The 14972-nt window shown below is 46.1% G+C and overlaps 1 protein-coding gene across 1 annotated transcript in view; it reads right to left on the reverse strand.

Moving 5' to 3' along the window:
• The window catches only part of ARFGEF2 (ADP ribosylation factor guanine nucleotide exchange factor 2), a 99084-nt gene that overhangs the window by 66279 nt on the left and 17833 nt on the right, over positions 1-14972 (reverse strand). The window contains exons 4-6 of the mRNA XM_032350408.1: positions 11408-11554; positions 10303-10482; positions 9628-9862 (exon numbers count right to left, since the gene is read on the reverse strand). Of these exons, the coding sequence (XP_032206299.1) occupies positions 9628-9862; positions 10303-10482; positions 11408-11554 (562 nt within the window). The remainder of the gene's footprint in view (positions 1-9627; positions 9863-10302; positions 10483-11407; positions 11555-14972) is intronic.

A 14972-nucleotide genomic window follows, 5' to 3' on the forward strand; every position in this document is an offset into this window, starting at 1 on the left:
TAACTGCTTAAGTGGGAGAGCTTCGGCACCAGTTGTTTTGGGAGAACAAGTCAATGCTCCTGGACTAGACTTTTAGGAGTCAACATGAGTGATTCCTCAAACATCCCATGGACCAAAAAGGCCACTACATTAAACCGAACCAAAATAAGCCTGCAAATTCTTTTTGAATTCAGTAAGGCCTTCCGGTCAAGTCCCTATTTTTATGAGTTCTGTGTTTGATCCACAAGGTCCCAGAGAGCAGTACAAAGTATTTTCATTTCCACGGAGCAGCTGACCCCCCCCAAACTATTTATTTGCCACCAACCCCCAAACTTCACTGAGGTACGACTGGCAAGTAAAACCACCATAACTATTTAGATGGGTAAGTCAATCTCCATGGAAAATATGGATGTTGCGTGCTTTCCTTAGAGGGCGGAAAAGAACTCGGGGAAAAAAGAAAGCCAGTGGCCACGGTTATAATCTCCTGCTCCCACATCTTCGTCTAAACAACGTGGTTTAGAATAGATGGGTGTGTGAGCACATTTCAGGTGCTCTCGGGCCATCTTCGTCATGTTTGCTGTTTTCACCATCACGAGTATCGGTACGTCACACATGTACAGTTACCACTGCTCCTCACACTCACTCACCTCAGGCAAGACCATTCAAAGGACCAGAGGATTCATAAGCCAATTACATTTTCTGAATGTATATTAAAATCAATGTGTCAATATTTATTTTTTTAAAAAAGATTTTATTTATTTATTTGACAGACAGAGATCACAAACAGGCAGAGAGGCAGGCAGAGAGAGAGGAGGAAACAGGCTCCCCGCCAAGCAGAGAGCCCGACTTGGGGCTCGATCCCAGGACCCCGGGATCACCTGAGCGGAAGGCAGAGGCTTTAACCCACTGAGCCACCCAGGTGCCCCAATGTGTCACTATTTAAATAAACACTGTTTAGCAAACGAGCCGCCTAAAACCATCTCCTCTACATGTGACAAGGTATTTCCAAGTTCCCTTCCAGGTCCGGCATTCTCTGATGCCACCATGTCATACAATGATAATGGCAGCTGCCCATCTCTACCATACATTCCAACGCCCGAGCAATGCCAGCATGCTGAATGCATGTCACTGGGGGAGTGGGGGTGGGTGGGAGCTGCAGGCTGGGGGAGGGGCATCAGAGGCTGTAAGGCAGAGCCTGCCGGGTATACCGGGCCTGCAGGTAGGCGCTCTCTAGCCTGTGCACTGCTTCCCTGGACCCAGCTTTACAGCGGTATCATCGACAAGTGAGACTTGTATATACTTACGGGGCACGACTCGATGATGTGATGTATGTATGTGTATACAAATCACACTATGAAATGGTCACCGCAATCAAGCTAATTAACACTCTGTCCCCTCACACGGTTACCGTCATCTTCCTTTCTTGTCTGTGGTGAGAACACATAAGATCTACACTCGGCAAATTTCTAGCGCACAGCAGTGCTGTAACTATGGTCACAGTGCTACATGCTGCATCATCAAAACTCCGCACCTTATGTAACAAACCGCACCCCCAACCAGTATCTCCCCATTTCTGTGACCACCTTTCTACGTTCGGTGTCAACACATCTAACTCCTCTAGTGCCTCATACACGTGGAATCATGCAGTATTTGTCCTTCTGTGACTGGCTTCTTTCACTAAGCATAATGCCCTCCAGGTTCATCTGTGTTGTTACAAATGGCAAGATTTCCTTCTTTTTAAAGGCTCGATAATATTCCAGTGTGTGCGTGCGTGTCTGTGTGTGTGCATGCGCGAGGGCTTTATCCATTCATCTTTTGACACTGACGTTACTTCCACATCTTGGCTACTGTGAATAATGCTGAACAGGGAAGTGCAGACGATCTCGTCAAGATCCTGATTATAATCTCTCTGAAGATATACCTAGAAATAAGACGTCTCTGTCATAAAGTAGTTCTATTTTTAATTTTCTGAGGAACCTCTGTACTGTTTTCCACATCGGCCGTACCAATTCAATTCCTGCGACAGGGCACAAGGGCTCCCTCCTCCCCACATGCTCCCTAGCACTTGTCCTTCACCTTTCTGGTAACAGTCATTCTGACAGGGGCAAGCTGGTATCTCACTGCGCTTCTGATTTGCATTCCCCTGATGATTAGTGAAACGGAGCACCTTTTAAAGTATGTGTTGGCCATTTGTATGTCTTCTTTGGAGAATTGTCTATTCAGGTCCTTTGTCCATTTCTCAACGGGGTTATTTGTTTTTTTGCTATTGAACTGTGGACGTTCCTGGTATATTTTGGATACTTATCCCTTCTCAGATAAATGGCCTGCAAAATTTTCTCCCATTCCATAGGATGCATTTAAATTCTCTTGATTGTTTCATTGGCTGTGCTTATGGACTGTATTTTCTTTTTATTTGCATTAGCTGTGAACACTTAAAAAACTGGGAGATGTGGGGCTCCTGGGTGGCTCAGTGGGTTAAAGCCTCAGCCTTCGGCTCAGGTCATGATCCCAGGGTTCTGGGATTAAACCCTGCAATGGGCTCTCTGCTCAGCGGGGAGCCTGCTTCCCCCCACCTCTCTCTCTGCCTGCCTCTCTGCCTACTTGTGACCGCTGTCTAATAAATAAATAAAATCTTTTTAAAAAAAAAAAAAAGGACAAAAAATAACAACAAAAAAATTGGGAGATGTGTTATAAAAATCCAGATCTGGATTATCTGGCAACACCAGGCCACGGTATCTAAAACTAGAAGCACCTGCTCCCTTTAGCCAAGGCATGAACTCTACAGATGTCCTGGTGCCTCAGTCCTTGCCACTGAGGACAGGTGTCATGGGTCTGTCAAGAGTGGGGAAAATGCGACACTGACGGGGCTGGGTGTTTGAAAGACATCAGAGCGAAAAAGCGAAAATATTCATTGTAGAAGTGACTTCAACACAGTTAGAAGAGTGAAGGCTCCAGAGCCAATGTGCCTGGTTCAGATTCCTGTTCTGCCACTTCCCAGTGTGGGGACTTACGTCACGTTACCTTTCCAAGCTTCAGTTCCCTCAGTAGTGGACAAGGATGATTTCAATAGCACTTACCTCATGGAGCTTTGTGAGAATTCAGTAAAACAATACCCAGAAAGCATTTAAAATGGTGTTTGTAGAGTGAGGACTCAAGTGTTAATTTTCTTTGGTCTGTAGGGTATGATTGGGCTAAGACATTCCTGATGCTCTCATGAGAGAGGCCCTCTCATTTCTTTCTTTCTTTCTAATTTAAATTCAATTACCCAACATATAGTACATCATTAGTTTTTGATAAAATGTTCCATGATTTATTAGTTGCGTACAACACCCAGTGCTCATCACATCACATGTCCTTTTAAAAGATTTACTTTGGAGAAAGATAGAGATAGAGTGCACGCATGAGTGGAGTGGGGAGGGCCAGAGGGAGAGGAAGAGAGAGAGAGAGCAAACTCCCTGCTGAGTGCAGCGCCTGACACAGTGCTGGATCCCAGGTCTCTGAGACCCGAGATTGTGACCTGAGCCGAAATCAAGAGTTGGCTCCTTATCCAACTGAGCCACCTAGGCGCCCCAAGGCCTTCTCACTTCTGCCACTTGCCTGGCCCTGGAGACTAAGTCCATATAGAGGTTTCCCAACTAGGGGCACCCGGATGGCTCAGTTGGTTAAGCCTCTGCCTCTTGATTTGGGCTCAGGTCTTGAGACTGAGGCCCATGTTGGGCTCCATGCGGGGCATGGAGTCTGCCTGAGATTCTTTCTCTTCCTCTGCTTACCACACCCCACCCACTGTCTCTGTGTCAAATAAATAAATAAATAAACAAACAAACAAACAAACAAACAAATTTTAAAAACAGACAAGACATTTCCCACTAACCACACAGTTTCAGTTACTTAAAGCCATCACTATCTTTCATTCTAAAGAGAAAAAAAATGTCCATTTCTACAGGGATCCTCCTCTTCCCTCACTGCCGTTTTCCCACTTAAAAAGCCCCAGGACCACCATTTTTTGGAGGAATAACAGTGTTTAACTCACTTTCCTTGACAGGCCATATCCGTAGCAGCCACTGTGCAATATCAAAATCTTCTCAGGCCAGGAAGGCGTGGGAGAGTCAGGAAGCCCCAATTCCAAAAGAAGGTTCCTGCGGAGGCAGCTGCCACTGAAGAGCCCGTAAAGAGGCCCAGAGGTAGCAGGACCCCCACGGTACCCCTGCCTGCTTCTCTGCTGACACATCAGCCTGCAGGAGGGCTGAGAAGAGGCCTTCCAATGCAATAATAACCACTAAAAAGTCTGCTGTGTTTAAGTTTCAAGCATGCTGTCAAAAGGTTAGCAAACCAAACCAAACCAAATCCTTGCAAGGTTCAGAATATGCTGGTTCCCAGGGATGTCCAGCAGTCACCACCTGGCCATTACTGACTGGCCATTTCACAAACTCTGTCCCTAAGCAAAATAAGAGGGTGACCTTGAAGAGGTTCAGATACAAGAAACCCTTGAGGCCATTCCCTCCTTAGCCAGCAGGAGAACCAGCCCTGTGGTGGGTATCGCCAGTCACTAACTCATACTCTGAATCCTCACACAACTCTAATTCTGTTTTGTAAGGGGCTGTCCCTGTATTTCCTGGCCACCCCAGCAGAAAGGTTGGCCATGTGTCCAAGTTCTAGCCAATAAGCGTAAATTACTGCGGATTGCCTGGGCTTTCGGGAAGGCTCCGTAGGGAGCAGCATGACTCAGCTGGGAGTCCGTGAGTCCCACCCTCTCTCCTTCCTGCAGGAGGACATGACAGCATCTGGAACCATGAGGTAACCTGGAGGATTAAAGTTACATGCTAAGAATAATCGGGGAAAAAATAGAAGGAGTCTGAGACACACCCTCCCATGCCTCTGTTTTCTGTCCAGTGAAGCGGGGACCATGGTGGAGGGAAGTAGGTGGGGCAGTAAGATGCATTCACTCACTCACTCCATCAAAAAGCTGAATGCCTGCCTGTTCGGCCCTGTTCCAGGCATGTGGAATACATCACTGTTTAAAACAAAGATCTTTATCTTCATGGTGCTTACGTTCTAGCTGGGATAATAACCGTGTTATGGGGCACACTACAGTGCTAGGGAAAAAGCAGAGGGGGACGAGGTGGATGTAGAATGGTGGGGACAAATGTGAGCACACGGTGACAGTAAAACGTGACATGCCTGTTTCCTAGAAACTAGGGTTTGGTTGTGCCCCATGTCCAAGCACTTGGTAATATGCAAGAATGCTAAAGGAAAAAAAATCAGGAACCAAAGCTGTTTGCTGTCACATTCCAACTACACGCCAACACAGTTCCTCGACAGGAAGGAACACTTAGGCAACCTACTGTCGCAAAGTAAGTGTCCATCGAGCAGCTAACACAGAAGTCGTAAACCCCTGAGAGGGAGCCGCCCAGCAAGGAGAGGGACCCAGGGGTACATTCTGTTATTTTTATAAAGTGTTGGTATGAGACAATTTTTGTTTTGTCCACAAAAAATACTGAAATTCCTAAAGCAGAGGATCTGGGATTGCTAACACGGAAAACAGGCTCCCTTTACTCTATGCACTGTTCTCACCACTTTCACATCTGATTACCATCTTAACTAATTGCTTTTTTAACTCATTTTTTTAAGTGGAAACTTATTTGAAAGGTAGTAATAGCAAACACACAGGTCCAAGCGCCAGACACTGCTCTGATTTAATTCTCACAAACCTGTACCATCTAGCTGTGGCCCCACCTTCAGATGAGGACCCGAGGCTCAGAGAGGTTAAAGATTTCCCTTAAGGTCACATAGCTACTAGACCCTAGAGTCACGATTTGAAACCAGGCTGTCCGATCAGAATCTCCATATTGGCTGGGGGAGGATAAGTTTGCTCTATTTTAGAATACTTAAGAATTGCGGGTTTTTTTGTTTTCTTAAGAAGGAGCTACAAGAAGAAAAAACGAGCTAAGAAATCCTTAAACACAAAGGTATTTGTGTACATACAGTAGCTACTCATTAGTCACAGAAATGTAAACGTGATGTCTCATGCATGTTGGGAGTCAAAAAGTCAGATTCTTAAAAATGATCTTAAAAACAAAAAAGAAAATGGGAAGTGACAGTTTCTGGGCACAGGATTTCTTTTGGGTGTAATTAAAACGTTCTAAAATTGACTACAGTGACGACTGCACAACTCTGTGAATGTACTAAAAATAATTGGATTGTACGTTTTAAAAAGCTGAATTTATGGTACACAAACTGCAGCTTAATGAAGCTGTTTTTTTAAAGAAAACTGACAAGAACAGCCAGGCATTGAAGAGGAGTGTGAATGGACACATGGGGTGGGGTCCCCTAGGGAAGACTGCTGGCTGTGCCCCCAAATTCACATAAGCTAAAATGTCTCAGGCTCAAAAATCCATTTTCTAAGTTTACACAGAGCAATTTAGTCCATGTCGTGGACAGGCTGATAAGACTGACGGACTGACTGTTGATTTATCAACTTAGGATAAAAACCAGTAAAGGGGAAGAGATGTTCAAGTCTGTTGTGAACTGTCTGCATCTATGCAAATTTCACTGGGAGGCAAATGATCCCAGGAAGGCTGTGGGGAGGGTTCTCAGCAAATTAAATAGGAAAATGTAGGGCGCCTGGGTGGCGCTGTCAGTTGAGCGTTTGCCTCCTGGTTCTGGCTGAGGTCATGATCTCGGGGTCCTGGGATCAAGCCCGGTAGGGTTCCACACTCAGCGCGGAGTCTGCTTGGGATTCTCTCTCCCTTTCCCTCGGCCTCACCCACTCTTGCACTCTCTCTAATATAGAAAAATACATCTTAAAATCAGTCAATAAATAAATAGGAAAATATACGTCGAGTGCCCAATTAGCAAACATGGTGCCCGGCACAGTGACTGGCTAGTTAGGGGCAGTTCTAGGACGTGATGACTACAGGATGGACCCCATAGAAGGGCAGGGTGTGCTCTCCCCCATCACAAAGGCCCTAAAGCCCAGGGCCTCAGTGGGCCTCAACAGCCTGGACTCCAGCCCAGGGCACCATCTCCCTGCGTGGACATCTCCATCACCTGCCTCTTGGGCTATCCTTCCCGCTCAGCTTCCAAGGCTACTCAGCCCCTTCTTCTGAAGAACGTATTTTTTCTTTACAGCTACATTTTGAGAACAAAAAGCCCCTCACTCTTTTTAAGGGTAACAGCACACCCATTATCTGTGGGTTTGCCATTGGTATTTAAAAAAATTTTTTATTTTATTAACATACAATGTATTATTAGCCCTAGGGGTGCAGGTCTGTGTAACACCAGGTTTCCACACTTCACAGCACTCACCATAGCACACACCCTCCCCAATGTCCATAACCCACCACCCTCTCCCTATTCCCCTTCCCCCCAGCCACCCTCAGTTTGTTTTGTGAGATTAAGAGTCTCTTATGGTTTGTCTCCCTCCCGATCCCATTTTGTTTTATTTATTCTTTTCCTAACTCCCAAACCCCCCATGTTGCCTCTCAACTTCCTCATATCAGGGAGGTCATATAATTGTCTTTCTCTGATTGACTTTTTTTGCTCAGCATAATACCCTCTAGTTCCATCCACGTCGTCGCAAATGGCAAGATTTCATTTCTTTTGATGCCATTTGATGATTAAAGGCAGTCTGATTCCCACATTCTTGGGAGAAACCTTGCAGGGGGCACCAAGCATTGGCAACAAAACCCAGAGCAATATACTAAGTACAAATCACTCTTTTACAGCAGAATTTTAAGTTACTGTGTTTCCGCAAAATGATCTTTTTAGAAGTCAAGTTTTCTTCCCTCGTTCATTCCAAAAAAATGTATTTACTGAGTGTCTGCCATGAATGCTGGGCACCATGCCAGTGTTGGGAATATAGTGGTGAACAGAGTGGTCTAGAGCTCCTCCCAGGAATAAGTAAACATGAACTCTTCAGGGATCTCAGGTAGCGATAAGCGCTATGTAGAGAAGAAAAGTGGCTGATAGGGCAGAAATGTGGGAGCTGCGGAGAGGGTGATCAGTGCGAACTGAGAGACATGAAGATAAACGTGGGGGTTGGGGTGGGCATGAAGTGCAAAGGCACCAACAGCAAGCATGGCACTCCCAAGGCACACTGTGTAGTCAATAAGGGGGAAAGAAGTGTAACGGGATGGGGGCAGGGCAGGAGTCAGGTCCGGTCACAGACAGCCTCGGCCTTGGAAGTCAAGGGCTGGGCGGGCAGATTTCACTGTGAATGAGAAATTACCAAAGGGCTTTACGCAGGGCGGGGGTCTGTGATCTAATTCATGCATTAAGAGATCACTCTGGCTGCCACAGAGGAAATGGGCTGTAGTGGAAACACCGATGCAGGGAGACTCGTATTTTTTTCCGCACAGCTATGCTTACTATGTACCAAGTGTTTAAATATTAATGTTTATTGACTGATCATGGCCTGATAAGGGTTACAGTAAAACCTGGTCCTTGCTCTGAGAGTTTAGAAAGTGAAAATGGCGACAGATCTAGAGGATGGGCCAGGAGTTTCTGAGCACCTTCCCTGAGACACAAGACCTCAGGACTGAGGACACAGCAATTCTGCGCTCACCCAGAGACTAGGATCATTTTTGGTGGCAACTTTCTCTTTTGCCCTTCCCTTGAGTAAACTGATATGGAAAAACCTTCCAGCAACAGCACTTGGTCTGTTCCTGTGTACGCCATGCACGCTAATAATGGAGGAACAAAAGCTGCTCACACACACGTCCTCTCACAGAACATTCTACCAACATAAACTGTTGTCAATAATGACAGAAGAGATGAGGTATAAAGACAGATCAGGTATTTCATGTAGACCAAGCAGCTAGAGTGAAGATTTACTGCACAAAAATCACTTGGGAAGGGACAGTTCCCCCAAAAATACGAATTTGGGAACTGATTCATACAGCCTGCCCAGGTTCATACAACATGCAAACGTTCACACAACACGCCAACGTTCACATAACATGCCAACATTCACACAACATGCAAACATTCACACAACACGCAAACATTCACACAACATGCAAACATTCACACAACATGCAAACATTCTGAAATAATATTATAATCCAATCTGCCATTTCTTGCCTAATGTTTCATTTACTTTAAGACTACATTCAGGTGTGGGATGTCTTCATTTAAAAAAGCAAACAAAAACACATAACATACTAGGTCACCGGAGAAGAAAACAAAGCTATCTGTCTGTCCATCTGTATGTCCGCCCACCTTCCCGCCTTCTTGCTCCTTTCACAGATGTCCGTGAGTGGCCACTAGCTGCCAGGCCGTGAGCAAGTACAGAGATCCCATGTATATACGACAGAGGGGGTCCCCTGGACCTCCTTGGGGCGAGAAGACAGACACTGAGTGACTAACTACCCAAACAATTAACTACAGGGAGATAACCCAATCCGAAGCCACCGCACGGAGACTGGCGTCAAGAAGCCAGAGCTTGCTGCATTCCAGACACTAGTTAGAGAAAAGCACCCAGCCGACACGGGACAGCAGACACCCTGCTTTAGGGGCTGTGCTCCTCAAATGACGAGCAACGGGGAAGGGGAAGGCCCAGAAAGAGACAAGCTGTTACCCCTTGAACCGCCCCTCAGCCACAGATGGGTCCCTCGCACGGCGGGAAGACGAATAGTGCCCAGGGTGTACCTGATAGTGATGCGCCTCTTTCTCTGGGTGCATCTCCATTTTCTGAGCTCGCTTTTCCAGAACCACTGCTGGCATGTTCGCCGTTGGTTAAATCTGTCTTTTCGGGAGTCGTTGGTTTGCTCTGTGCCTGGCTCTGCTTCAGATGACTGAACTTTGGGGACACTGTTGCAGCTTGGATCACAGGGGACTGGGGTTTTGACGGGATTGGTCTTTCCAATTCTCTGGCCTCCTGCAACTACAAGGCAACAAAAAAGGGATTCAGTCTAAATGCTCCCCAGCACTGGGGTGCCTGGTTGGCTCAGGCAGTGGAGCCTATGACTCCTGATGTCAGGGTTGTGGGTTCGAGCCCCATATTAGGTATAGCAATAACTTAAAAATATAAAATCTTAAAAAAAAAAATAGGTCCCAGCATTTTGAGAAGGACCAGAAAATTTGCCAGCCTGAAGGATAACGTTTTAAACAGAAGGATAACATTTTAAAAAGGAAATAAATTCTTTTGACAAACTCAAAGCAAAATCTGAATGCTGATTCCAAAACCCAAGCTAGATTCTTTCTCTGCTTTTTAAAGCAAGAACAAAAACAGAATTCAGAGGAAGAAGGGATGCACTTTAAAATGAAACTGTTCACACATTGGGCGTGCTATGCCCCCAGCAGCTGATGACCGCCACCACTCACCACTTGGTTTTCCATGCGCGTGAAAATGACGTTCAGCATCTGAGTGAGGGTAGCCTTGGCAGTGGTTTGATTGATGAGATTTTTGCTGGCCAAATAGATATTGTAACATGTCCTGACTGTCTGCAGGATAGTGCCCTCATGAATTTCAATGTGTGGGGATGTCACCGCTGTCAGAAGAGCCTAAAACAAAAATCCACAAGCTTCACCTTCACAAACGTCCACCTGCCTCCCATCCTCCCACAGCCAAACTTTTCTAGAGGGTTTGGCTTTGTTTGGTTTGGTTTTGTAAATGGTAAGAAGATGGCTCTGCAAAGCAAAACTCCCTATTGCTCTGAGCTTAAAGATAATTATTAACCTATAAAATTCAAATTATTTGCCATAATCAAGTTGTGTTGAAGAGGACTTTCTATCAATATACTTTTTTAAGAGGCAAAAACACAGTTCTCTCAGAAGGGAAACCGCTTTATCTTGGTCTCACCTATATTAATCATTGAATAGACAGGATTTGATAGGCAGTCAATGTCCCAGTTCCCTGGAGGGTTTTCAAGAGAGGTTCAACGGCGGCTAACAGGGAGCCATCCCGCACAAAGCTAGCAGAGTCAGGACTTCAGATCTGGAACGCTGGCTACAGCAGTCCCGATCCTGTTCTCCCGACAAGACGACGGTACTGTCACACGCCAAACCACTTCTGGCAGTGGAAATGGAACAGGGAAATGGAATGGGGGGTGGGATGGAGCAGGACAAGAGGACAAGGGGCACATCGGGGTAAGATTATCCAAGACCCACTGAGAAATGGCAGACCCGGAATCCAGGATTTCAAGGAGAAAAGCCCAGAGGATTTCAAGCCCACTCAATTGCCAAGCAATTTACATTGTTATTAGGGCAAATGTTTACTTTGGAAACACACCTGGTTCCACTTTTCTTGTCTCAGTCTGTGCTAATAAATTCTGACACTTAACAAAAGATCTAAGCGACGCTAACACTCTTCTGCTCCTGCTCAGGACCATCTGAGACAACTAACACATGGTAAATCAGAAACCCAAATTCCCAAGGGAGACTAGCTTTCTTATTCAAAAACCCAGACCAGGCCAACAAACAGAAATACCTTAATTATTTGTAACTGAACTCCTTCATCGGTCTGAGGGCCCTGAAAACAGTTGCAAATGGTTTCAACGATCCTGTCGATGAGCCGCTTCCCCGGGGCTCCACTGTCAGGGGCGTTGCCAGTGATGTGCCCATATGCGATGAGTTTCTAAATGCAGAAAGAACAGAGATGAAAGGTTTCTGCCTGGCCAGCACTGAGGCTGCCCACGGCAACAAAAGACAGGCAGCAGTAAGCTTGGCCTTAACTTCTGGTTCCCACAGACCCCTCGGCTCCCCTGGGGCATGGCAGGCACAGCCACCCTATGGCTGCAGAGTTCACACCCCTCCCACTCTCCCACATCTCCCACGGCAGAAGAGCCCCAGGCGAAAGCTTATCCAGTGGAACAGGCAAGGTGTAGAACAGTCACAGGTACACAACCACTAGTGTGAAAAACTGATGGCCTAAAAGCCATACATAACGGAGACAGGAAGTAGGTGGTGGTTTAGAGAGAACAGGGTAATGACTGCTGATGAACCCAGGGTTTCTTTCTCAGGTGGTAAAGATGGTCTACAATTAGACTGTGGGGAATGAATGCACAAGTTCGTCAATGTACAAAAATCACTGCCTTGTACACTTCCAATGGGTGACTTGTATGCATGTGAATTATATCACGAGCTGTTAAAACCATACATATGGGTTTTTTTTTCTCTTTTTAAAAGGAAAGATACATAAGAAACAACCCATAATGTGTTTTGCTGGAGGGCAAACTCAATTGTGCACCTATGTTATCAAACGTGTGTCAACCCAGTGGCGGAAGAAGTGGGGGGCTGCCTGGGCCACGCCTTCGTGGTAGGGCTACTGACTGGCTTGGACAAGTACTGCCTTTCCAAGGCCCGTGCCATCTCACTTAGGACCTGGATTTCACCGTGGAGAATCTGAAAGTTGGAAAGGAAGTCAAAGGTTAGGGGCAGGATGATTTCCAAGCCTGGCCACGTCTCAGCGTCACCTGAGGGAGCCCCTGACAAACACAGACTCCCAGACCTCAGTGAATCAGAACTTCTGGGGAACAGCCTGGTCATCAGTGTTTTTCTCCAAGCTGTCCAGGTTATTTTGAGAGTCGACCAGATAAAAGAATCACTCTTCTAACACAACCCCTCTAGGATATGTGAATTTGAAGGCATCCTCTGCTTCCACTGACTTAAAGACTCTTTAAAAAATGCTGTTCTGTTCTCTGTTCTTTATCCTCTTTGGTTCCTAGTTTGTCATCTCCTTGCTTCTACATGCACAAAGTGACATATGGGCCTGAGGTTATCTACGGTGCCACCACCACGATGCTGGGAAGACCTGACGCTTCACAGAGGCCCGACTCCATTTCTCAACAGCTTTCCCCCCATCATTATTAGCTCGGGAAGCACCACCATCCAGCAAGCAGAACAAGCTGGGTGAAGAGAGAGTGGCTCAGGCCAGAACCGGATCCTGCTAAACCGGGTGACTGAACGAGGAGGAGAGGTCTGCGCACCCTCTCCCGATCAAGTCCAATCCAGAGGGCACCAGCAGGGGCAAGGGATGGGAGCAGGGGTGCGGAAGATACAGACAGTGGGGACGGTGCTGAAATGTGTTTCTGAAAAACAGCTCAAGATGCCCTAAACTACCTCAATCCTCTCCCTGCTGCTGGACGTGCAGGCTTCCGAAGCAGGCAGTGCTGGCCACCTGGTAAGTGAACTCTGGTTTTTGACATTGCTTATGCCTTACCCCTAATGGTGCACAAGCCCGTCTGGAGCACCAGATTATGAGTGGGATGGTTCTGAACTCCTAAAATGTGAATGTTGAAAAATAGGCCCCGTAGAACCCAGCAACGATGTTGCAAAGCAAGGACAGAAGTGAACTACTATTGAATTCAAATATGAGAAAGGACTGGAAGGAGTCTCTCTCTTCTACAGGCTGAGAGCACCTGCCCCTTCAAGTGGGACAGGGTTTTAAAGTGGCTTTACTCCCTTGTCTGCGCAGTGACACAGGACCAGAAGAAAGCAGAGTTCCTGCATCCTCGGGTATTTCTACTTTGGCCCTCTTACCCCTCCATGGGCCAGATATTGGCCTGGGCACTGGAGGTACAACAGGGAATAAGACGGTCCTTCTTCTCCTGGAGTTTGTATTCTCCAGGGCAGGGGCAGACCAAAGCCAAAGGTCCTGGCTGGGATCTCCAGGGCCCTGTATGATTTGTAGACTCTTAAAAAACAAAAAACAAGTTGCAGTGATAATGCACAGCATTATCTCATTTTTGGAAAATAAAAACTACGTGACTGTGTATTCTTGTAAATGTACAGAAAAAAGCCCGGCAACATAGCTGAGGTCCAGCAGCGTGGTTGGCAAGCTCCCCTGAGGAAAGGGCTTTGCACAGTGAGTGGCGTGGAAAGTTACTGGCAGGTTTAAGGATTAACATGATGTGGTACATTCCTAAAGGGCCCCTCCAGTTCCTGCATGGAGAACTGCCTGGAGGGCCACAGGAGTGGGAGCAGGGGACCAGTGAGGCTACAGCAGCTGTCCAGGAGGGAGACGCTGGTGGCTTGGACTCTGGGAGGATGACATGGATAAAGGGTAGAAAATCCTGCTTTATTCCTTGTTGATGGGATGAGATGGGAAAAGGACAGAGGAGGGAGGCCTCCAGGCAGCGGGCTCACGGACCTTATGTCCAAGGAGGCTGCCTGCACACGGATGTTCACTTTACTCTATTTGTCAATGCCCCTCTACGGGAGAAGAGCTAAATAAAATGATGGCATAACATACCATGTATCAGTCAAAAGGATGCACGCAGCCATACAGCTAGATCGTAAAAACGCTGTGGAAAGCGAAAAGCAAGCTCCAGAACACCTGAAACTTACATACCCTTATATGTCAACTACACTCCAATGATAAAGACTTCTAAAAAATTATTTTAAAGAGAAGTATTGAATACATAATGATGAAGAGTGTAGATATGGGAGAAATTGTGAGGGTGAAACATGACTGACTTGTGTCTGAAAAACACGGAACCCTCATCATATTTGGTCCTCGTCATCGCCTATGGAGGCAAATGGCACTATTGTCACTCTATGAGGATTCCGGACTCCGGAAAGGTTAAAGAACTTGTCCCAGGTGTCTCAGTGACATGTTAAGCCAATATATAAATGCTAAGCTATCTGTGACCTGCCTGTGCTCTTTAGCCTTGACTTATTTTCCTCCTTTATGGACAAGAAGTTGTATTAGGTTGGGTCATATGAAGTTCCTGATATGTTTTTCACTCCATGAGAATGACAATTTCATGTGGTTCAACCTAAAATATGATTAAAATGAGAAATTCCTCATATCCAACTAACATTCTAAAGATGCAAGTAAATGAGGGAAACTTGTCAAGTTCATAAAATAAAAATCTACCACCCACGGGCAAGAAAAAAAACAAACAAGAAAGGAAAAAAGCAGATGACCTGACAGGCAACTGAGCTTGGGGCTAGTGGTCTAAGGGATTTCAGCCTTATTGTGAAGTTCTAAAAAAACTTTTAATAGAAATTGTAGTATATACAACTTTTATACAATTATGAATGGATTTTAC

This window comes from Mustela erminea, chromosome 7 (genome assembly GCF_009829155.1).
Source record: "Mustela erminea isolate mMusErm1 chromosome 7, mMusErm1.Pri, whole genome shotgun sequence".
Classification (NCBI taxonomy): Eukaryota; Metazoa; Chordata; class Mammalia; order Carnivora; family Mustelidae; genus Mustela; species Mustela erminea.